The sequence below is a fragment of the Citrus sinensis genome, chromosome 2 (assembly GCF_022201045.2).
Source record: "Citrus sinensis cultivar Valencia sweet orange chromosome 2, DVS_A1.0, whole genome shotgun sequence".
Taxonomy (NCBI): Eukaryota; Viridiplantae; Streptophyta; class Magnoliopsida; order Sapindales; family Rutaceae; genus Citrus; species Citrus sinensis.
In genome coordinates this window covers 30009219-30034010 of record NC_068557.1, presented here as the reverse complement: position 1 = coordinate 30034010, position 24792 = coordinate 30009219, and the positions used below count along the sequence as shown (strand labels likewise).

The window sequence follows — 24792 nt, the reverse complement described above, 5'->3', positions numbered from 1 at the left end:
TCAATGTAGATAAGGACAAAAGCTTTAAAGGGAGCCTTTTAGTTTCTTGCCTTATTCGCGGCATAAATGGTTGCTTCAACTGTACATTGACGATCATTTAGAGGTAACTAGAGATTCTTTTTAGATCAGGAGCTCAAGACTAGCCGTTACATACAACTTAATTATAGCCTTGGCTTTGCTTTGATAGCGTGAAACGGCTATTCATTTGGATTAAATCCTAACAAACTATTAGGTATAGATTTTAATCTAGCTGTCAAGTAAAAATGCGTATCTGTCAAACACTTTAGATTCAAAATTGAGTAGAAGCACAATAAGACATATATATATATATATATATATGACTTTCTTTTATCCGTTAGTATATTAGTATCTATAATTTTTTTTTTTTTGGTTAATAACATTCTCACTTTATTAAAATGAAATTATCTTTCACTAGGACAAAATTTCTAAACATAATATCCATAATTTATACATATCATCTGTAAAATCTCTGTCAAATCTATTTTGGATGTATAAGCAAGGTTTATGACGTACAAAGGTGGCCAAACTTCTAATCTTCCAAAGGACAATTCATTTGTCGCTATCCAGAAACAAATCTTAGTGGACGATGTCTAAAGTGAAATATTGAGTTGATTTTCAATCTAGAAAAAGTAACCAACAATCCAAGGCTAAAATTTTTAGTGATGAGTGTGAAATCCAAGCTAAGCAATAATATGTGGCGTTGTCCACTGACAAATAACCCCACTTGCATTGCATATATTGAATCATTGATCCAAACTTTACGACCCAAAACAATACAGAAAGAATGATATTTTCCAACAAGAGCTGATCCGTCGTACAAAAGCACTAAAAATCAGCTTCATTTGAGATACACTGCTTTAACTGCTTCAAGTTGGTGCTTTCTTGTTAGTGCTTTTACTTTAGCTATTATTTCGAGTACATGTTGGATACGCAAATCCTACGACCCCACCTGCTAAGTGAGCTTGAATCGTTTCAGCTAGCCACCAACAATTTTCCCCATTCAACCTTCTTCTGTTATATATGTTCTTCATTCTAACTACCACAGTTGCTTTCCAATTGTTGCTTCTGTTAAGAGGAAAAAATCAGTTGGACTTCAACCCAAAAGCTTAAGCTTATGCCTTACAGTTATAGGACATGCCCTGAATATGAAACGTGGAGAGAGGCTTCAGACAAGAGGTTCTAAATAGACTGATAAGCAAGGATTTAATAATAGTATTATAAATAAGTCTGACTTTTCCTTCTCAATTATAGTAGAATAAAGACTTAGAACTTAGGACAGAAGCGTATAGATGAGTCGAAAGATAAGAGAGTTTAAAAGTGTGGGAAAAAAAATTAAAATAGAGTTTGCAAACGAGAGAGTAAATTTAAACTTAAGACTTTGATGTCGTATAAAACAAATCACAACTTAAAAATTTAAATGGATAGACAATAATTAATATTAATACTAAAAATAAGTCTAATAATTACAAGGACATTGAATTTTGAAGTATCATCAAATTTCCATAACTTGTTGATATTTTTTCCTAATTTTTTATTAACATCCAAGTAAAAGTTTCTTATCAAATAATGATAGAGAGTGCACTCCAATCTCACCTTAATCCCCCACAAGAGTAAATAAAAGTTGAATTAATAATAAAATTACTCCAAATTTTGAATTAATAATAAACTTATCCAAAAATTTATTTTCATGGGGTTGAGATGGGATTTATTTATGGTGTCAGTATTTTTTTTCTTTCTATTTCTCATCGGAATAAATGTTTCAATAACATATTAGTGTTGGGTCTAAGATGCAATCGAATCTAATTTGATGCACCTGTAGAGGCTGACCAGTTACGGCCATGCAAGTCTTTAACTTTGATCATTTTTACAATTTAAAAAAAAAAAAGAATAAATAAAACTTTGATAATGGTTATATCAAGTCAAGGTATTTGAGTTATCCAATCGAAAAGATCCACGTTTCAGCCTATCACACAATAATGTTGATTTCTTCACATATTCCCATTAAAGTTGATAGGAGGAGTCAAGTCTACCGCCAATTTGGGTCCAAAGAATGGAAGAATTCCCACCTCCACCCCCGGAAATAATAAAACTACAGGAAAGTTCATTCCGAGGAAAATATACCTAAATAAGTAAATATTGTCTGTAAGCTTAACAAACCTTCATCTTTATTCATTTATTATTACTGCCCAAAAATCCATGTTAGGTACAAAGACCTGCTCCGATCGACAAGGCACTTACTCTATGATAGATTAAAATAAGACTCAATTCGTACGGACGTGGGTTGTAATATGGATGGTATGAATAACTCAATTCGTATTAAACTCTTGATTAAGTCTATTTAAGAGATCTTAATCCAGAAAGTAATACCTCGTGAAACGAGTTTATTTATTTGTTTATTACATAAAACTATTGCTCAAACTACAACCGACTTACATCAATACTTATGGAGTTCTGCTCAAATTTTAAGTCTCACTAATATTCGAGAAATGTTTATTCCACTCACACTTGGATAAGGGAGAAAACTACATTCACTCAATTATACAATATAATTAAGGAATGAAATACTCTCCCGTTACGCTTGTGGAGGTTTGAACTGTTGCCCTAACCACTTGGCCAAACGAGTTAGTGAAGAATTAATTATTTTAAAAATAATAATAAGTCTAGTTTAAAACAATGAATCCTAAATCACATATATACATTGTACATACATTCACTGCTTATTAGCTTTTAAATTAAAAGTCAATGGGATAACTTTTTTATTAGTTAAAGAAGCTCACTTTGGCGAGTATTCATCACATTTGAATATACATGGTTGACAATGAGAAATGCAAGCTCATAAAAAAAAAAATTAATGCATAAACAAAGCATGCATAAAGTTAAATTCAACTGACAAATGTTTTTACTATACCAATTAATAATGATAAATTTATATGAAGTAGATTCTCGTGTGGTCTAATATAAATATAAACATCATAATAATAATAAGAAAAAAGTAGCAAAAATGATGTGGAGAGTTCATAGGTTCTCAATTAAGACTCCAAATAAAAAAAATTCTTAAAAGTCAATGAGCATGTCTTAATTAAATGCATGCTGTTGATATGGATGAAGCATGCACACCCTCAAATTAAATGCAAGCATGTATGACATAAATGCAAAGGAAAAATTGAAGTCCATAAATAGCAGGCTTCACAATTCTTTTGGGATCATCCATTTTTTTAGCTAAGTAATTCAAGAGATAATTAAAATTAAGTTAAAAGCATTTCCTAATCCATTTTTTTCTCCAAAAAAAATTATTTTTTAAATTCAGCCTGAAAACATATTCAAAAAATAATGTTGAGAAAATATTTTCAATTTTTTCCCATTAAATACATTTCCAGAGTCACTTCAGGAATATTTCCTAAGATAATTTCTAAACACATCTCCATATTCCTTTTCTAAAAATATTTTGTTTTTTTTTTTACATTTTTCTTAATTGCACTTTGTAGACTATAACAATTCTAGAATATTAATATTAAGTTATTAGTGCTCTATTATTCATTGGTGTATTCCGCTCCCACATCAATATTTATAACAGGTGCCATTATTATTTATGGTCAATTCTGCTACTCTACGAAACAACAACCATAGTCAAAATTGCAATATGAGCTTATTTAGGTCATACTAACGCCTAAATATGCTTTTGAAACTTACTTTTCAAACGACACAAAGTAATCAAACGGACCGCAGACTATTAAGACTGAATTTTTAATCAAGCTTAACCTTATTTCAATCAAAAAATAGTCTATCATTGTGACAAGTGGCCCCGATTTTTTTATCAAGATGATACTTGACTAATTTGGTAAAAATTCTTGCTCGAGTGAAATTCTTACCACAAAAGGCTGTCATGCGTGTAATAAGTGTTGACTATTGGCATCACCTCTAAAATCTTTCAAAACCCCGTAAAATATTTACAACTCTACCTTTCACTGAAATTACATTGGAGGATAAAATATTACCTTTGGACCAACATACGTGTTATATGTATTATATATAATTCCAACTCAAAATTTATTAATTGAAAACTATTATGGTTAATTGAGTTTGTGCTAGTCCCTAATTGATACCAGCAAGAGCATCGACTTGAAGGAAAGGGAAAAAAAAAAAAAAGACAATGGTTCGTGATATGCAAATTTTTCATGATTGAAGTTTAGAGAATAATCTTTTTGACTAAATTTTGTGAGCAACGCAGACAGACAACTCCATTTTTTTGGGGTTTGAACAGTAACAAAGAAAATTAAAAGACTTTGTTTTTTGAGAAATGATTTTAATTAACGTCAATTTTTCCATTTAAAAAGGTGTAATTAGAAATTTATTGTATTTTTAAATATTGAATGGAGTAAACAAAGAGAAAGAGGTTGAATAGGTCGATCTATGGGTCCGAATAGTCCAAGTCGTGTAAAAAAGAAAGCAAGCCCAACAAAAGTTACTGCGAGGTGGGCTTCACAGGATTTTGTTTCTGCGAGAATAATCTTTTTGACTAAATTTTGTGAGCAACGCAAACAGACAACTCCATTTTTTTGGGGTTTGAATAGTAACAAAGAAAATTAAAAGACTGTGTTTTTTGAGAAACGATTTTAATTAACGTCACTTTTTCCATTTAAAAAGGTGTAATTAGAAATTTATTGTATTTTTAAATATTGAATGGAGTAAACAAAGAGAAAGAGGTTTAATAGGTCGATCTATGGGTCCGAATAGTCCAAGTCGTGTAATAAAGAAAGCAAGCCCAACAAAAGTTACAGCGAGGTGGGCTTCAAAGGATTTTGTTTCCAGGGCCTAAAAAATTTCTACCCAAGTCAAATTTGACATAATAATATCTTGAGTGGAACTATTGGTAGCCTCCAAAAAATCTCTTAAAAGCCCTTATTCTATTACATTACAATTATAATATCTTGAGTGATACTTATTTTTTCTCTCTCTTCACTCTATTTTTTAAATGAAATTTACATTTATAACCAAATACTCATGTAATTAACAAACTCGAAATCTATACTCAGGTTAAATAATTTGCTGTAGCTCAAGCATAAACCACTGCTTTTCTTTCTACCTAAAACTAGTTGAATCAGTTTTGCTTCTCTTTCTCTCTCTCTCTGGTATATTTTTTTAAGTCTCATCTACAAAATTGACTTGTGCAAACTTAAGACATTATTATTTTTTACTTCTCTCTTTCTTTTTCATTTTGATTATTTTTATTTTTATTTTCTGAAATTAGTGTTTTTGAATTTGCAAAGAGAGAAAATTTGAAAAAAGAAAAGTTTATTTAAGAGGATTTCGGACGGGGCCATATATATATATATATATATATATAATGCTAAATTACAGTCGGCTCTAACTTAGTTAGATCCTATATATATACTCAACCCATAATTATGAGAGAAATTTTAATTAGATTACCAATTAAAAGGAGAATTTGAGTTTTTATTTATACAGACTGCACAGAATTTCAACTGATCCGCAGTATAATTTCTTTTTTCCAAAAAAATAAAAGGTAAAAAAAAAAAAGAGCAAGAATAAGAAATTCATGAAGACAACCTTGGAAAATATAGGACGATGTTCTTCGTTTTAAAAACACAAATCCAAGGCGTGTCAAATTGTGATTATGTAATGGGTCGTACTAATTTTATCATTTTAAGAATTACACCCAATAAAACAAGCTTTGTTACTCTGTTAAACAAACTGATTATTACCAACTCCCAACAGGTCTTCATTCCTGATGGGTGAGTCCGTGAGTGCCATAAATATGGTTTTCGAATGCAGCGTCGACTCAACAAACTCAGAACCAGCAATAAATGTTAGGATAATTTTTTTTAGCCCAAAGGGAGTATAGTTACGTGATTGTGAGAAGATATATAAATGAGGCGTAATCATATAATAAAGACTGGCAATTCCAGGCATGCAGGTAGCTGATTAAAAAGAGTAAATCACGTGATCTACTTTGTTCAAAAAACAGGGTGATGATGACACCTTCAACTTCTTCTGAGTAATAAATAAAATGATCATGGGACCGACACGGAGCGAATGTGAGAATTATTGAAGGCATCTACTTTCCTTGCTTCTTCAATCGTATATTCATCGTGTATGCAGAGATTGGTACACCCGACAATCTAACAAGAAACAGAAAGATGTGCGTAGGGCATGCACTTGCAACAGCACATGCGTGTGTTAGTTTTCAGTTTTCGTGAACATGCGTACACACATATGAATGAAAAAGCTATGCTATCATTCTTATTGCAGAATGAGTTTTCAGCCCTTTGAATGGAAAGAGTGAATGCAAGCATCTAAGCAAAGTTACAAGTGAAGCTAACTGAAGATGGTCGAATCAGATAAGGCAACAATGTTCTACAGTCACAGTTCAATCAAAAAGTGCCATGACTAGTTAGAAGATCATAAGTATTGATATTGTTAAAAGAAAACATGATGACAGTTGCAATAACAAAGATAGAAAAAAGAAACGCAGACTACCAATTTGTTCATAAAAACTACAACGGATTAATACATTTACCACGACTTGAAGAAAAAAAATTATACGTTACACACGACGGTTGCCAACAGAGTTATCTCGCCATAAACAGAGATCCTATGGAAAATTTTATAGAAGAATATAACCAACAAGCCATGATCCTGAATAAAGTGAACCCGAGAGATAAATAAAACACAAAAACAATTGGGACATACATAAACTAATCCTAATGTAGTAAATTCACCAACACATTTACTAAGAATCAATGCCTCCGCACCGTGTATCTATGGACAATTTTTTCGCTCACTCTTGCTATTGTACAAACTTCAACTGTTAAAGAGAATATTACAAGGATGCAACATAAGCAGTGGAATCCAGCAGTGGAAATCACACCAAATTTAAGAAAAATTGTATGAGAATAAGTTGGAAACCATAAACGAAACATGAAAAATGGACCATTTTTTATATACATGCATAGAAACAAGCAGTAAAACCAGTATATGTTTAAAATCTTCCAAAAGAAGTCCCCCAAACAGCCTTAAAAAAAAAAAAAAATGCTTTTCCTGACCCAATATCGAGTGTTCACCATGTCCAGAGCAACATACATTGATGATCATTTGCTGTGTAGGTATGATTGAAAGTCAAAGACGTTTCACTTCAAAGCATGCCTAACAAAATATTCATTCACTCTCACATGAATGTGTCATTGAGTACAAACACAGCAGCCTATAAACGAACCTTTTAATTACAAGTGACCTGGACGTACTACAAAAGCCAGGTCATAAGGAAGATTCATGTGAATTTAGGTTTGGGCATAGGTGAGCTATGAGGATGCATAGGACCAAGCTTTTGAATCCAATGAAGGAGCCCTTTCTTATGATCTTGGCAAATTGGGTTCTGAACCAAATTCAGGGTTCCATTGCAAGCAAGTGAAGTCTCAAATTGCTCCAGTACTTTCACAATGTGCCAGAACTCAGGCCTCTTGTCTGGTTGCAAGGACCAACATTGCTCAATTAAAGCTGCCATGGCAGGCGGACAGTCACCTGGGATAGCAGGTCGCAAATTCTGAAAAAGAGAAAAAAAATTCAATGGCACAATTACTGACCTCATAAACAAATTATCAAAAATGCCTCTAGGGATGAAGAGATAGAGATGTTTCCAGCTCATTTGATATCCCATGTTTAGCAAAGCAAAAACCAAGAAAAAGAACAGTAAAAAAGCAGTTACTCTGCTTGATTATTGATCTAAAGTAGCATGGAAATCTAGATGAATATATTACACATCAGAATCAATTTGATCTGTTGATGTTATGTTCTTAAAGAAAACTTCTGAACATGCCTACTAAAAATAAAATCTGTTACAGCAAACTATTTCTGCATATGAATGTTATGAAATATAATTTTTGCCATTCCCCATGAAAACCCAAACAAAGCTTCTTCTTCTTTTTTTTCCTTGTTTTCTTTTTGCTCTACTATAATGTCAATGCAGATTGAAGTTGTTTCAACAATAAAAATATATTTTACAGAAACATACCATAGTCAAGGAAATTGTGCATCATGAATATTACACAACCCTGAAGATTAGTAAGTTAAATTGATCAAGGCATTTAGTGCACTTTCATGCTAATGTTTCTTGTGATTGCACTCTGTGGGCTCATTGTCTATAAACAACAAACTCAACAATGATTAATTAGAGAGTTGAAACCACGGGGCAATTCATTTTCAGTTTCAATGGAAAATTACTAACAAAGAGTCGAAGATACCATTCAGAAAAAATTAAGCTATGTCAGAGCAGCTCATTGCATATGATGAATTCAGATGAAATGGACCAGATATGCAGTCATAAACCAGACAAATTTATCAGCAAGAAGCACCAAAGTTTACCTTATTCACTACTGCAAAAGCAGCTTGGATTGGATTCATTTCTTCATATGGGATAGTTCCAGCCACCATTTCCCACAAGATGAGTCCAAAACTGTAAACATCGACCTTTCTCCCATATGATTTGTGCTTGATCATCTCAGGTGCCATCCAACGATAAGTTCCTGGGTCATCAGACAATGCATCACAGTACACCTCCTCACAGGCTATGCCAAAATCAGCAATTTTCAGGTGGAATTCTTGATCAATAAGGACATTTTCTGGCTTAAGATCCCGATGAATGACACCTTGAGAGTGAATGTATTCCATTCCACGTGCAATATCGAGAGCAATTGCAATCAGTTTCGGTAAGGGGAGGGTTTTGTGCTCCAGCTTATGCAAGTATGCCCTCAAGGAACCCTCTGATAGATATTCTGTGATGACACAATATACTGGTGGCTTTTTACATGCTGCTACAAACTGTTTAGCAGATAAAATAATCTTACATAAGAACAGATTCAAAAGGCAGCAGCTACGAAATTCTTCACTAGTAGTAACAAACCAATTACTAAATCGCAAAGAAAGCTAAATAAAATATGAAAGGGGAAATGAAAGAATGTTGTCACCTTTATGACATTTGGATTGTGGAGGCGAGATAAAAGAGCTACTTCTCGATTGAATTGTTTCTCTAATCGAGCTGCCAAGGTTTCATTTTCGTCATCATCTGGTATCCTGATAATCTTCACCGCAACAGGCTCATCCTTATATATCCCATGGTAAAGTCGGCTATGTGCCCCGTGAGCAAACCTAAGCCCAAGAAAGAGCTGAGAGAGGTCAACAGTGTGTTCATCTGCAGCATCCACAGCATTAACCCTAACTCCGCCATGATCAAAATACTTGGTCCAAGCTGATTCCTTTCTGCTCTTATATCTCTCGGTAACTCTCAAAGAACCCAAGTGCCTGAGAGGGCTTGTACTGTAGGAATTGGAGGATGCCTTGGTCTCTTGTTGAGGTTGTTTATATAAAAACTTACCCACCAATCCCTTGTCTGATTCTTTTCTCCTAGGATGTGGAGTTGAAAATCTCTTGGTGGCAGACCTTGCTTCCTTGAATGTATCAGGGAGAACTGTTTCGGGAAGGGGTGATACAGATCTTGGCTTGTTTGCGGCAGGATTTTGCTGACTCTGTGAACTGTTTGGAGCTGATTTCTGATTGGAGGAAGCTGGTCCAGGCCTTGATTTCAATACAGAAATCGTTTCTGGCAGGTTAAGCGGAAGGGAGGCCAATATAGATGAATCCAACCTATGACAAACTGTGTGAGAAAACTTGGTCCTCCTGATCCAAGAATTAGCCCCATCCCCCATCTCTTTTTACTTTTTCTTTTCAAGTAGCTATACTAATACTGGAGAGTTGAAATTCTAACAAACCCTATACACTAAAATGTTACAGAGTTGAAGAAATAAAATATCTTCAAACCCATTAACAGTCTAGCCACTGAAGGATCAAATTTTGACTTCACTACAATCAAGAATACCAATCAAACCAATGGATTAGACTAATAAAAGAAGAGACTGTCACAGACGCCAATCTAATCCCCATCAAAATCAAAATCAAAATCAAAATCTATTGAAACCCATCAAATCCCATAAAAAGGACAAATCTTTGAGACCATGAAAGCGGACCCTGACCAGACCACAGCTTCACAACCAAACCCTTCACCACCAAGCCAATCCTGTTTATATTTTATATTTATTATTATTATTATTTTTTTTTTGGCTTCAAAGTCAAACGCCACCTCCCTTATGAGCCTGGAAAATCCCACAACCCAAATGAATAAATCAACCAAAAAGAAAATACGCAATTTGATTAAATTATATCGAAAAAGAAGACACACCCATGATTACGAACCCCATTACAAACACCGAGCCAAATAATTTAAACAAGAAAAAAAAGGGCAATCTTTTTGTCAAAACAATCATAAAGCTATATTAAAATAATTCAAAGACAACAGAGGCCCAGATGAAGGTATCACCTTACACACACATAAATAAATAAAAAGTCATAAAAGTACCAGCTAGTACAAATACCAAAAATGGGGCACATACCTAACCACAGGATGTTGGTGGCATTTTTTTACTATGAAAAAACAAATACAAAAAATAAATTGAAAAAATAAACACGATGCCTTTGTTTTTGGAAGGGGTTTTTATTTTTAACAAGGACAGAGAATCTTTTGTTTTAGCTTTTTTTTTTTGTTTGCTGGATAGCAAAAATAAGGTTTTACATTTTTATTACCAAAACTAGTAGTAGAAATACGTATTCGTATGGGAGACACAGGCCGTAGATTCAGTTGACCCGATATTTAGCGTCAGTAGGGCCCAGGTGAGAGTAGGGGTGTGGTGGTGGTGGGGGACCACACAGGGAAAGTCAATAAAAGACGGAGGAGGGAATTTAAAAAATGTCTAGTTTATGTGAATGTGAAATCATAAGTCATAACGTGAACAGTGGGGCCCCTGCGAGAATACAAGTGTCGTTATCGGAGAGAATAGTAGAATGTGCGGGTCTATGGTGCTGGGTGGTACGGTTCGCACGGATACTTTCGTTTTACTTAATTTTTATTTTTTTTATTTTTTTATTTTGGTGGTGATGGATGGGGATTTGTATTTTGTAAATTGTAGGTATGATTTCATTTTTGGTGCTATGTTTGTGGGTGCAGTTAAATTGATCTGTGAAACCTTACCGCCTTAATTAAGCAACGTTTGGTATTTTCATTTCATATGAATGTTGACATGTTAAGTAAGATCCATAACTTTACGTCTTAGTAAATATCATTTTTATTTTAAGGATTTGGGAGAGAATATTCCTTGAAAATACTTGTTAGGATCAGTTGGTAATATTATAATTTTTAAAATGATAAATTTATCCTACCCCTTTAGTAGATTAGCATATTTTAATTTATCTCTTAAAAGTATGAAAACTTCAATTTATCTCTTAAAAACCGTTTTCTCCCCCTTAATTTTAATGATCGAAAGGGTAAAATTGTATTTATATAGTCTCTTAATAATCAACTCACAAATAGGGATGGCAAACAGCGGGCTTGGGCCGGGCTCGGGCCGGGTTTGGGCTTTAATTATTTATTTTAAAAAATTAAAATTATTGTAAATTTGAAATAAATTAATGATCAACAAGTTATTACAATCATAGATAAATTAAAGAAAATCAATATTTCAAATTAAAATAATAAATAAAGTAAATAAAAACTCATAATTTTAATTTTCTTTAATACTTGATTTTCTAATTCAAACGCTCTCTTAATTAATTGACACAAAAGAGAGAATTTAGTATAATAATTTTAATTTTTTTGAATCATAATTGATTTATAAGTTAAGAATTTAAGTTTTCTTTTTTATTTTTAAAGTACTTTTCAATTTTAATTATATTATTCTAATTTATAAAATTATTTTTTTTAAAAGTAGTAGGCTTGGGCTTTGTCCAGGCTTTTTTTCTTGGGCCCTTGTCCAGGCCCTCATGGGTGAGGGCCGGGCCTAAGCCCGCAGGCCTGGACTGAGCCCGGGCGGGCCCGAGCTTTTTTGCCAACCCTACTCACAAATAAGAAGTCAATACATATAAGTTAATTTCCACAAAACGCAAATGTTTCAGCAAAATTCACTTTGCACCCAATTAGTAATTTTTATTTTTTTAATTAGTTAGTTTTTTAGCTGTAGAAGCATAAAAATTTAGTTCTTGTTAAAATAAGAAAATTTAATTTCTTTCTCACTTTTTTCTTTTATTTTTTGTTTCTAGTTAATTTCTTCATTTTTTTTTTTCCATTTCCTGCCTTTTTCTCCATCAGCTCCACGCTTCATTTTCTCCAAGCATCATAAACCCACAACGTCCACGCCAGCAACTCACAGCAATGTTTGGGGCCGCACGAAACTATGGGCATATCTAGAATGGTCACGTGCAACCATGGGTTTTGCTGGGCAATGGCCAATGGGCATGGGTTTTGCTGGACTAATTTGGATTAAAAGTGGTTGTAGAGTCGTTAAGTATGCAAAAGAGGAAAGAAAAAAAACTGAAAGAAGAAGAAGATGAAGAAGAAAGAAGAAGAGAGAGAGAAAAAATTTCCTTTCTTATAAATTTTGAGATTTTTATTTCAAAAAACTTAAATATTTTTCTTAAATTTGAGAATGGATTGAGGGTGAGGTTTTCTTTGCAACTATATATAGAAGGAGGTTTTTAAGTGGTTTTTTGGTTGGGTTTAACAAGAAATATTATTGTTTTATGTATTATTGAGATTTTGTTTTATTTTCTAAAAAAGAGATTAAAGGGTGATTGTGTTAGTGCTGCACATAAAGTTTGAGTTAGTTTTATTTTAGAAACAGTAGAGGCACAAAAGATTATCTATCTAATATAGGTATAACTGTGAGATAACCTATTCTATAATTAATAAGGATATTATCATATTTTAGTAAGTCAATGTTGGTCAATAGTTAAATTTAACATATTTTATGGGGTAAGTTGAAGTTTTCATATTTTGGAGGTGTAAATTTTAGTATGTATAAATGACTAAATTGGATATAATCTGAAATAAAATTTATTAAAATATTTTTACTATGTACATATAATAATTGATAACTAAAATAAATATCTTAAATAATTAATTTTCTTTTTTATTTGTTATCTCAGTTATAAAAGTATAATAATCTCTCTAAATTTAATGATTGTATTTTCTAATTAATAAGAATAATTTTACATTTTAATAACATATGAAGATATATTTGGAATTTATTAAGTATAAAAGTAATTCTTAAAATCAGATTTTGAAAAGCTAATCCTTTCCATTTTCTAAGTTTTTCAAAATATATTGTAGAATTAGGTGATTTTACCAAAAGTGATTTTTTAAAAAAATTTACTAAATACTACAATTAACTTTAATTATTTTAAAATTACTTTTAAACTCCCGAAAAGTAATCTCAAACAGGCCTTTAAACCCTCTTGAGCGTAAAGAGAATCATTGCTAATGAAGAAATCTTAATACGGTATACTTAAGGATGACAAAAAATTAAAGTACAGCTTGATCTACATCGCAAAGATCTGAAAGATCTGGATCCAAAAAAATTCAGATTCGTACATTAAAAAATGTGGATTTGAATGCTAAAAATTGAAATTCGTGTGGATCTGAATCTGAATGCAAATGCATCCATAAAATTAGATATGCGGATCCACATTATTTTTTAATTAAATTAAAAAATATATAAGTTAATTAAAATAAAAATTATTTGAATGTACATTATTTTATGTAGATTTACGGTGTTTTTATAATTTTATTTGTGGATTTATGGTGGTGTTAGGCTTGGATTTATGTTAGTCTTGATGTTTAATTTTTGTTATAGCATTTTTATTTATGAATTTATTGTGTTGTTATTATTCTGGGGAAACATGTGGTACAACTGTGGTACCGTGCCACAGTTGCATCTAGCCGTTGGATGACAATGGACCCCATCAATCTAAGTGTATCTAACGGCTAGATGCAACTGTGGCACGGTACCACAGTTGCACCGTAGCCTGATCCTGTTATTCTAGGTATTGAATTGTTGTTTGTTGGATTATGATTTGATTTGATTTAATTAAATAAATTTGTTGAGTATTACTTGCATTCAGATCCGTACATGTATTTTTGTAATAAATCCAGATCTCAAAATATTATGGTAAATTTGGATATGATTGCACCTGCATTCGGATTTTGCCATGCTAGGTATAATATTCGTAATGTAGAAATAAGAGATTTTCAAATCTATCACGTTAAAGCGTTTTTTAACCATTAAATGAAAAAGATAGATGACCGATGATATGGTAAACGACATCATAAAAAATGTGATATAATTTGTGGAATATAGACATAATTATAACGTGGGAATCTCAGATTGCGGAGATCGGGAGAGAAATTTAGATAGGGATAAGACTTTTCTTTTTGGTTTTCCTTCCTGAAACGTGAAAATAAAGAAGAGATTAAAAGAAATAAAAAAATTAATGTTCACTTGCCGTGCCATGTACGTTTGCTTTTCGAAACTCCACGGATGTACAATAAATTTGACACTTCCTGCCGAAGGAAATTTATCTGCTCTTCCATATTCGTTGCACTTGCACCGTTCTTGTCGTGCAAAAAACACCTTTGCGTCCTTCGGTTTTTGACCTTTTTTTTCTTTTTCTTTTATCACATGGCCAATACAATTACAAATATCTTCTTTTAGTGGACTTTTCATCTGATAGTTGTTGGGCCTTTTGGGTCACTGGATCTTATCTTACAACCCCAGGCATTTGGAGGAGCTATTGGCACCATGCTATCATTCTCATAAAACCCCTCTTTTAAATTCACCCATTTAAAATTCATGTTTATTGTCCCCAATCATCATAACTTTTTACCTTACCATGATCTGATTTCGCTCGTTCTTCTTAAGACTCGTTCATGCATCATCGACTACTCTAGAAACAGCTTGCTAATGCTAAGCATGCGGGCTATGAGACGAGCGTGGCCCACATAGCCAACGACGGTGCAAAGAACTCGAGCCCATAGTTATATATATATAACTGTAACTCAATGTACAAAAGTTTTGATAAAGGAGAGAAATTAAATACTAAGTAGACAAGGATTTATACATACTACTTTAGCTGGTAGCAGAGAAGATGAAATTAAAATAACAAATGTTGTTTTTCGTAATTTACGATCCATCGATCCATCTTTCGCATATCCACACTCTAAATATTTTACAAATAAAAAACTAATTTTGGCCCTTGAGGACTTACAAACCAAGAAATGAACACGGCAAAATCTAGCTATTTTGCGTAACAATAAAAATAATCACACAAGCCCCAAAGGGTGCGGTCGGGTCGGTTGCAGTGCAGTTATAGCCTTTACTAAAACCCGAGTTCGATTCTTGAGAGTAGTAAAGGAGTAAAAAAAAAATTGTATTTGGACTTGGCCACCCCCTTACCTTTATATATATATATATATATATATATATATATATAATCACACAACCTCGACGGCTGTACAGTGCATATTGGGCAACTTTTCTAACAAATCTACCGTTAGCATGGATGCCCTTGGCTTTGGCAATCGATCAGGATCATATTTACTAGCCATCGATAAATTTTGCACAGATGTGGTCCTTTCGCATGCGCCAAGCCACTTGGCTTGCATGTATCTTTGTTTCCTCCACGGACCCATGTGCATCTTTTTCTCCTTCATGCATTTCTTGGCAGCAGAGCACAAGATCTTGATCACATTACTTAATCTCTCAACTTTTCCAACGAATAATTCCGGCAGCCGGCGGACTAACCTGTTGTATTCTTCGCTTGCTCTAGCCATCTCAAACTCAGCCCTAAAGTTCAACTCTACGATCACCCTCACCTCCCCTTTCTTTGCACTTGAATTATCTCTCACATCCATGAATGTATGCTCACCTGATGGGATATCCGGAGAGCTTCTCCACTTGGACTTGCAGATGGCACTGTTATAACCAGCGTTTCCTAGCCGTCCGGAGACCTCTCTCATCAAGCAACTCCGGCAAGCACCGGAAGCCACCGGCCGTCTCCCACAACCACAGACGTTATTGCCGGCAGTCACTTGTAATTGTATCTCCTTCAATATTTCTTTAGTAGCGTTTCTAATCTTCGACTCCAAAGAGCTAGTCCTACACAACGTTGACTGTAGACACTGGTGCTGTGACTCCCAGAAGTTTCTTTTTTCTTCAGCACTCTCCTGATGTTCTTTTTCTTCATCTTCGCCTTCATGATCATCATCATCTAGAGCTTCGTTTTCGGGCGAAGCAACGCTAGTAAAGCCCGCCGGAATCAGCTCGCCGTCTTCAGGAAGCCCGAAGAACATGTCGGATAAGCTCCCAAGTGGTTGCTCTGGAATTCTGGTGGCTGTAACACCTGGCATGTTTCCGTATTGCAACAGTTTACGTTCTTTATGTATCTATATATGCAGATAACCAGGATTATTCTTGTGATGACTTAGCTTGGATTAGGAGGATTTATGATGTCTCCTTTATATACAAAATGTTTGGTGCGAGCGGGACCCATATCTGTACACGTGGACCAACAAGCCGCCGATCAGACGAGGGCTGACTCTTGCTGACGTGGCGCAGTACCATTGGTAGATGTACATCAAAACAGTCCATTATTATTTTTGGCTTATAATAAGTCAGACAGCAAGGATCCACGTCAGTCAAATCCAATAATTTTGATCTATACTCATCTGGATATACTCGAATATTCACCATAATAATGTCTTTTTCATAATATGTATTATTAAGGGGACCAATACTTGCCAAGTTTTATTTATGTTCATTTAAGGTAATTATCTAATTCTCCTTTCTTTTCTTTTCTTTTGTTTTTGGGATATAAAATTCGCAATAAAAGGTCATATGTCGTTTCCTTATATCCTGTATCCTGATTCCTGTCCTGTGAAATGGAGGGACCAACATAACGTGATGCACAGTGATGTTCATCCAAATGATGATTACGATGATGAGACGTGGCGGAATGAGGGACGCGCGATTTCAGGTTTTATCCAAAAGTGGGACCGACTTGCATGGAGCCTCACCAAACGAGTATTGATTTTGTTTTATGTATTGTTGAATTTTGGCCGAGGGTATAATGATTTAATTTTTAAAAAGGAACGTGGCAGAAAAGATTGTCGGGAAAACGCGGCGTCTTGCCAATGGTTTAAAGCATTTCTGTGCACCAAGACAATCTTTTCCAACGACGACTGGTGGTTTAGTTTACATCCGAAGTGGACACAATAGAGTACAAAATTGTCATTTTGAATGATTCAATAATTGTTGGATTCAATCCTGAACTGGAGGAGTCCTTCATACTGGATCACGAATCCTGAGGTGGCATTCGTGTTGGATATAAAACAACTTATACTTTTATTTTTATTAAGGGAGCTTTTTTGCTGAGTATACTTTTAACAAGAAATACATATAAATATATATATGTTCTAAAAGGTTCGTGTCAACTATTTTTCTAACCTAGGTGATAAAAAAGGAAATTAATATTTACATTAGTAGTGAGCTTTTCCACGTAACTCAATGAAGGATACTGGAACATTTCCGAGCCTACGCTTCTTGAATTTCTAGTGCCAAAGTCAACTTTCCACATGAATTAGGCATTTTTTTCTTGTCACGACAAAATTCTGGTCGGTATATAGAGCATGACTAATATTACAATCATTAGAATCACAATTTATCTAGAGTTAAAAAATCAAGTGGGAGTTCTTTTTTCTTTTTCTTTTTTTTAACTAAGAAGTGGGAGAATTTAGTAAATCAACTTGAAAATTAAAAATAATAAAAATCAAGACAAGTGAACAAACTTCTGATCAAATTTCATAGCATTTTTTTAAAAAAATGTAATCCTCGTTTTGATTGAAGATATTTCTTGTTTCGATTTCACCAAGTTTACTTTAATGCAAACAATATGGGTCGGATGTTTAGTCACCATTTCTGATCAAAGTCGATGTTAACACCTAACCTCATTTAATAAATATACATCCATGAGTTACAAAATCCTCAAAAATAAATTAATTATGGCAATTTTGACTAGTTAATAGCTAGCTGGCCACGTGCGATAGGGGAGATTGATAACAAGTTGACACCCACGTGGATTTGACTAGTTAGTATTCCAGCTCGCTGTAGATATCGCAGTTGATTATTACTTAATTAATTATCAACTAGAGGAAACAGTCAGATGTAAACAACTTGTGCCTTATTGCAGGTATTAATGAGCCAACTTGATCTTGAACTTGATCGAACTTGTAGTGGGGATGGTGTTTTGAATATTGAGTCAAGCAAATAATAATAAATGACATGTGTTAAACACGTGCTTTTATCTTAAACGACCTAACCTCATCATCGAGAACCATCGCGGATCCTGCCAGATCCATCAAAATTTTCTTTAATCTTCCACTATTCAATTATTGAAATTAGAGTTAAAATCGACAAGCCATTTCACGAGTATTCGTGAAAATTAAACAATCAAGTTGCTGCAGCTCATTTTTACGTGTGGACTGACTTGGAGGTGAGTTTGTGATAACCCACCTTCGCCAAGTTAATTTTTAATAATTTCTGTTATAGTTGTCATTTTTCTGTATGATTTAATGTCTCTAATTACTGTGGTGATAACAATCAAATAAAATTGATAGAAATAAAACAGTCAGTTAAATAATTGATTATTTCCGTCTTAATCATTAATTAAGAAAGATTAATTATCAATCAATATAAAAATCGACTGATTTTTGTCTTTGCTGATCAATAATTTTTTTAAAAACTATTGTAATTGTATCGTTTCCTTTTCTATGTTTCAAGTGCTAGTATAAATTGAGTTTTTATATTCATGAATCAGAAAGAGTTAGATTAATATATCTACTCTATATTAATTGTCTCATAAAAGTTTTTACGGTATCAAAGTAAAACACATGTGCCCATATTACCCAACCACTGCACGTAATGGTATAAACAATATTTCACACCAACTGAATAGAATAAATATCGGATTAAGCGTGTAAGAATTTGTTAACCATTAGCTCTTGAACTAGTTTTTGAATATAAGTTATAGGCCTAAAGGCTCCTATACTTGGAGATTTATCAACTGAACTTTCAGGAAAAAAATAATGAAGATGGTGGAAATCAAAACTCATTGCAAGTATATCTTTTCTATCTCTTAATTACTCGTAATACAAATTTATTTCTTGTCCAGTTTCATGTGGACACGAACAGAATATGCTTTCTTAATTTAATGAAAACACCAGCCAGAATACAATTCGATAATCTTGCACGTATAGTTATTGTTTAAGCTGGTTCGTTAAGGTAGTTGCATACTTCATTAGATGTTGGGAAAAGAAAGGTATGAACAGAAAAATGTGAATAATAAACTAATAATCTTCATTGATTGTCACTTCATTGATTATCTGGGGAGTAGAAAAATATGAATAATAATATAAACTGGTTCGTTAAGGTAGTTGCATATGTTATGTGAAGAATATTGTTTTTTTTTTTTTTTGTCTGAACCACGAGGTGGTCCTGAGTGGACCTCAACTGTGGAAGACACCTTTAACTTCGTACCACAATCTAAACTAATCCTAACTCACACCAAGTCGGCCCATAAAAAATAAAGTACGACACAAGAATATGCTCTGAGACTTGAGATACGTACTTCACTGATTATTCTTCTTCAATGTTCGTTGATAATTTGATTCGAATAATTAAGCAGGCACCCTACTTTTTTCACCGATTGTAATTTAATCAGTAATATACATGTGACCCACGGAGAGAGAAGAGACAGATAAGAGTAGTGACACCTGACAGGTACGTACACTACTTCAATAGAAACAAACCGATAAGGTTAGGTCTAGAATTTAAGTAGATAACATGATTCATGTGGCCGCCCAGCCAATAGTTAGCTGCAAGTTAAATTACCTACAGGCCACAGCTAAATCATACATAGTTTGAATTGATTTTTTCAGCCATGCCCAATAATCCGGTCATAGTTTCCAAATGAACTCCTGACAATTATTGGTTAATGCTCATGATCTGCAGTGGATTTCACAACTAGTGATCATGTGCGGCAACTTGTCACTGCAAAGCATCTACGCTCGGGGGTGTCACTGCCGATCATCTCCTTCTATAAATGGTTTTGCACGTGCGTCGCTGCATGGATCGAAATCACAGAACGAGGTCATATTTTCTGTTGCCACATGTCTATATATCACCTGTAATATGATTTTTAGTTATGATTTCTCTGTAAACAATTAATTGGTCGGGCACTTGAAACGCATTTATGAACCTCGTGACCATGAGGGAGGAAGAAAGACGAGAAACCATCCATGCCTGTGGACACGATTTCTTAAAAGTGCTAAATAAACGTGTCACGATTGATAAAATATAATTTATATATAGTTTAACGCATGTGACGGCCAATTTTTTTTTTTTTTTAAATGTTAATGCGTGTAATTAAACAACTTTTAAAAGGAGAAGAAACAAAACTACATAACGTCGGCGAGATTACTCTTTCAAATATGTCCTGCTTATTGTAATTAAAGGATATGCTCAGAAGTTCGAAGAACTATTTTTAGCATCGCCATGGAATTTTCAAGTATTGGGTTACAATCAGTATTGCGAAACAATGGAAAAAAAAAAAAATTCCACATCTAGGGCTGGGCGACATTAATCTAATGACTTCAATAATGCTGTAGATAAATCTAATAACCGTCTTTGTGGGGATTTTTCTCTGTCTAATATTTAGAAATAAATAAAGTCTTTTAGGCTTAGGTATCTGATCACGACACAAGAGTTGGACATTCTAAAGATTTCTTATTTTAAATATGAGAAAATTTGTAATATTATTTATATTCAAAGGATAATCAATAATTTTTCTAGTACAAGGAGAAGAATTACGGATTAATGGCTGGCAAGTTTAAAGGACTTCCGGTCAAGGACGGTGGACTGAAGTATCTACAAGAGTAGTACTATTGGCACACCGTTAAAGAAAATCCTCTTCCTGCCACACCTCATATAATAAATTTTATAATTATATTTTAATTTATATCCCAATAAAATTTTAAAATTAGCCCTATTCCTTCTTCTACAACTAAAAACTTTCTCTGGTTGCATGCATCGATCTTTTATGTGTTATATATATATAAATTGAATGGTTAAATTTATGAAAAGTTTTTAGTTAATCACTAAAACAAATTACTTGGAATGCGGTAGGTTTTTAATAAATCATAAAACAAACTGCTGATAGCGGTTGATGGGACGACTGACAGCTGAAAGACAAGAGCTGTTGGTTAGCTGTGGCTCGGGTGCAGCTACTACTCTTCTCTGGCGATGAGAAGAATAATCTGAATAGATAGTCTAGAAATTTGGCCGATGGCAGCCCGCGGTTGTTAAGCGATGAAGATGCTTTGTGCGCCTTGGGTTTGTTTGTTGTTTAGAGAAGATGGGGGCGTCTAGAGTTTCTTTTTTTTAAAAAAAAATATCATGGAGGGCATTAAAATGAATCGAGATGTGAGAGATGAGGGTAATATTGGAACTATAATGGGGTTTCTGAAAGGTGTAAGGTTGCAAAATATGTATGTTGTAAAATTACGTATAAAGTGTACTTAGAAATGGGGTCGTTCCATTCCATGAAATTAGAGGGGTGTCAGTAGGATCACTCTATCCATGCAATGGTGATTAGGCCTTTGCATTCAAAGCCCAAATATCAAATGGGGCAGAAGGGGGTAATGATTATGGGCTATCGCCTAGGGTGAACAATGAATTGGACTGAATTGCCTTAAGCCGTACTAGAAAAGGGCTAAAATAATAAAAGATTTGCGGTGAGCGTGGATCGAACACGCGACCTTCAGATCTTCAGTCTGACGCTCTCCCAACTGAGCTATCCCCGCTTGGTGATTCCCGTTTATTTATACCTTATATATTCAAGAAACAAAGAAACGATCATCTTGAAAGCATCCCTTTATTTCACAGGAATAGGCCAACAGAGAGGGGGAGAGGGGCAGAATGATTACTGCGATAATAAAGTTTTAACGGTAAGAGACCCACTCACCAAACAAAAATCACATGCAGTGAGAAAAAAGTAACTTGATATGATTTAGAACCTAATATCATCCTTCAATTATGGTAAACTCTCTGTTTCCATTTCACAATTCACATATGTACAGAAACAAGCATTCATTAAACAAAAATCAATAAAAATAATTAATCTCCCTTATAAAATCCTCACCACCCTAATAATCGCAAATAAAGGTATAAAGAAAAGATGTAATTTTCCTTTGTTAAACCAAAAAAATAATAATAATAATAAATGAAGCGCTTGTAGTTGTATAGCATTTGCCTGCCCCTCCATTTTCCCTGATAATGTACACTACAACTCTATCTACCTTCCATTATCGTATTGGACCAAGACAGTGACATTGAATACGAATTCGACTGTCTTATATCATGGAATGTTGGGTGTGTTGCGTAGCCATAGCCGAAACTTCGCGAGTAATTGGCCCACATATCCTTAGACTTCACTTGCTGCAGCAAATATGCATCCATGTCCTCAGTTTCATTCTCAATACCAGCCTCAATCTTTCCTTCTAACACTTTGACCACTTGCCTCATTGTTGGCCTTGCTCTGGGGTCAGGATAAGCACACAACAACCCCAAATGCAGCACTCTCTCCACTTCCTCCTCATCGAATCCTCCTTTAGCCCTCAATCTTGCATCCAATGCATCAAGTAATTTCCCCTGCACCATCAGTTCCCACACCATTTCCACCAAATTTGGCTTCCCTTCTTCTATAGGCCTCCTACCACTCAAGACCTCTAATATTAAGATCCCAAATCCAAACACATCAGTTTGAGTCGAAGCTCGCCCGCTACTAAATACCTCCGGCGCCAAGTACCCCACTGTTCCGACCACGCGTGTTGTGCTGGCCACTTGTCCGTGCCCGTGCATTCGGGCTAAACCGAAATCCCCTAGCCGTCCATTCATTTCTTTATCAAGCAACACATTGCTGGACTTAATGTCCCTATGCAGTACCTTTTTCTCCCATCCCTCGTGTAAGTACAATACCCCGGCAGCCACATCTTTTAAAACCCTTATTCTCTCTTCACAGCTCAACATCATACTCCCGTCGCACTGAAAAATCCACTTGTCCAAACTCCCATTTTCCATGTAATCATACACCAACATTAAGCTCCCTTTTTCTCTTTTACACCAACCTCTTAAGCCTACTAGACTCTTGTGCTTCAGTCTTCCAAGGCTTGAAATTTCAGCAAGAAATGCTCTCGTCCCTCCATCATTTTCATGCGAAATGCGCTTCACAGCAATCTCAGCCCCTCCTCCTTCAAGAACACCTTTATGGACCTTCCCATTTCCTCCAACACCAATCACATTTTCCTCTGAGAATCCCTTTGTCGCCGCCTCGATTTCTTGGTATGTTATCCTATGTGGCCAATACTCCAATTCCCAATCTTCCATTTCCTCCCTTTCCCTTGCTCTCCTTTGCTTTCTCTTAATCAAAAACAGAGAACACAGAACAACGGCCACGATAATAAACAGACCTCCAACTGTTACTCCTGCAATGAACCCTTTTGATTTGAAAATCGAATCTTTCGGAAGAACAAAAGACGGCAACCCGCTAGTGATCAACTCTTCACTTAATGAAAATTTTGTATTACTAAAACTCCAAGCCAAAATCTTGTGACTTTCAACCAATTGCCCGGTTGCTGCAGTGAACCCCACATACATTTCATCCTCAAGAACCCCAGATAAGTTAAGAGGAACACTCAACAAAGGCCTTTTAGGCCTTTTCATGCCTGCTTCAACCATAGTAATATTGATAAAAGAATCCGCATAGTCAATCCAAACTTGATAATTCTTACCATTGTTCAACTTCAATTCCTTGAATGACTTCTCATCATCGCCTGTACCGCTGTTGCTGTTGCTGCCGCTGCTATCTGTTTGATTATCGGGCCAATATCCGGCCGCGTGCGCACTTACCGAAGTAAGTGAATTCACATCAATCCCAACATGATTTTCATCAATATCGTTGAACTCTTGGTTCTTGAAAACATCAAACTCGACACCAAACACATGGTTGCTTGAATTGCCATCATTTGTGCGGTTAAAGAGGCCAAGATGCTGAGCTTCTGTGGCGCCTTTGATACCATGAAACGGTACAAAAAGGAAAACTAAGCCGTGCCCCGCAAGAACTCCCTTGTAAGGAGCCATGGCGAAGATGAAGGAAGTTGAAAATGGATACACATAGGAGGAGTTTGGCCTCTTTGTTGGTATCTTTGAAGGGTACAGAGCACGACCAATTGTGAAAGTTGTACTGTTTGTAAGAGTGAGAATGCGAGACTCAACGGTGGCGGTTCCATAGAGTGACAAGTTCGAAGAATTGAAGCCGTTAAATACGAAATCAACAGCTGATATGGATTCAAAAGATAGGAAAATCGATAACAGTAGGGAAAAGAGAAGAGGTTTCGGGTGATTCTTCATTGCAAATGAAAATGAAGCTAAAGCCTCTGTGTCATGTGCAATTTTAGGTTGGGGGGGGGGGGGGGGGAACAAGTGAAACTAAAATGAATGGATGAATGAGGGAGGACAAGGAAGGTCCGAGAGAAAGGTCTTAGTTAGCAAGGTGACCAGAGTTTCTTTGAATTGAAACTTCATTGGTCAACATTATTATTATTATTATTATTTATGTGGATTAATGGATTGGGGCGGTTTTACCTTTATATTTTAGCCCTTAGATAAATTAAAGATTGTATTTGTTAAATGTTTATGATGAATTTTTAGGTGTGGGGGGTGTGCTGACGGATTCATATTAAAGGCAAAGTGGTTGGCTGCATTC

At 34.7% G+C, this 24792-nt stretch overlaps 3 protein-coding genes and 1 non-coding gene across 4 annotated transcripts; all 4 read right to left on the bottom strand.

Moving 5' to 3' along the window:
- Positions 1–7148: 7148 nt before the first annotated feature.
- LOC102625107 (serine/threonine/tyrosine-protein kinase HT1) lies at positions 7149–10625 on the bottom strand. Its single transcript, XM_006467729.4, has 3 exons — positions 9003–10625; positions 8401–8856; positions 7149–7582 (listed from the first exon to the last, which is right to left on the bottom strand). Exons 1-3 carry the CDS (start codon positions 9738–9740, stop codon positions 7310–7312), a joined length of 1467 nt encoding a protein of 488 aa, XP_006467792.1. The 5' UTR covers positions 9741–10625; the 3' UTR covers positions 7149–7309.
- Positions 10626–15069: 4444 nt separating this feature from the next.
- On the bottom strand, positions 15070–16397 carry LOC102625397 (uncharacterized). Its single transcript, XM_006467730.4, has one exon. It carries the CDS (start codon positions 16322–16324, stop codon positions 15410–15412), a length of 915 nt encoding a protein of 304 aa, XP_006467793.1. The 5' UTR covers positions 16325–16397; the 3' UTR covers positions 15070–15409.
- A 5362-nt stretch (positions 16398–21759) lies between these two features.
- Positions 21760–21832, bottom strand: TRNAF-GAA (transfer RNA phenylalanine (anticodon GAA)). Its single transcript has one exon. It is a non-coding gene; the product is annotated as a tRNA-Phe (tRNA).
- Positions 21833–22051: 219 nt separating this feature from the next.
- LOC102625673 (L-type lectin-domain containing receptor kinase VII.1) lies at positions 22052–24518 on the bottom strand. The gene has a single exon (XM_006467731.4). The coding sequence runs from the start codon at positions 24435–24437 to the stop codon at positions 22320–22322; it is 2118 nt and encodes a 705-aa protein (XP_006467794.1). The 5' UTR covers positions 24438–24518; the 3' UTR covers positions 22052–22319.
- Between the last annotated feature and the right edge of the window lie 274 nt (positions 24519–24792).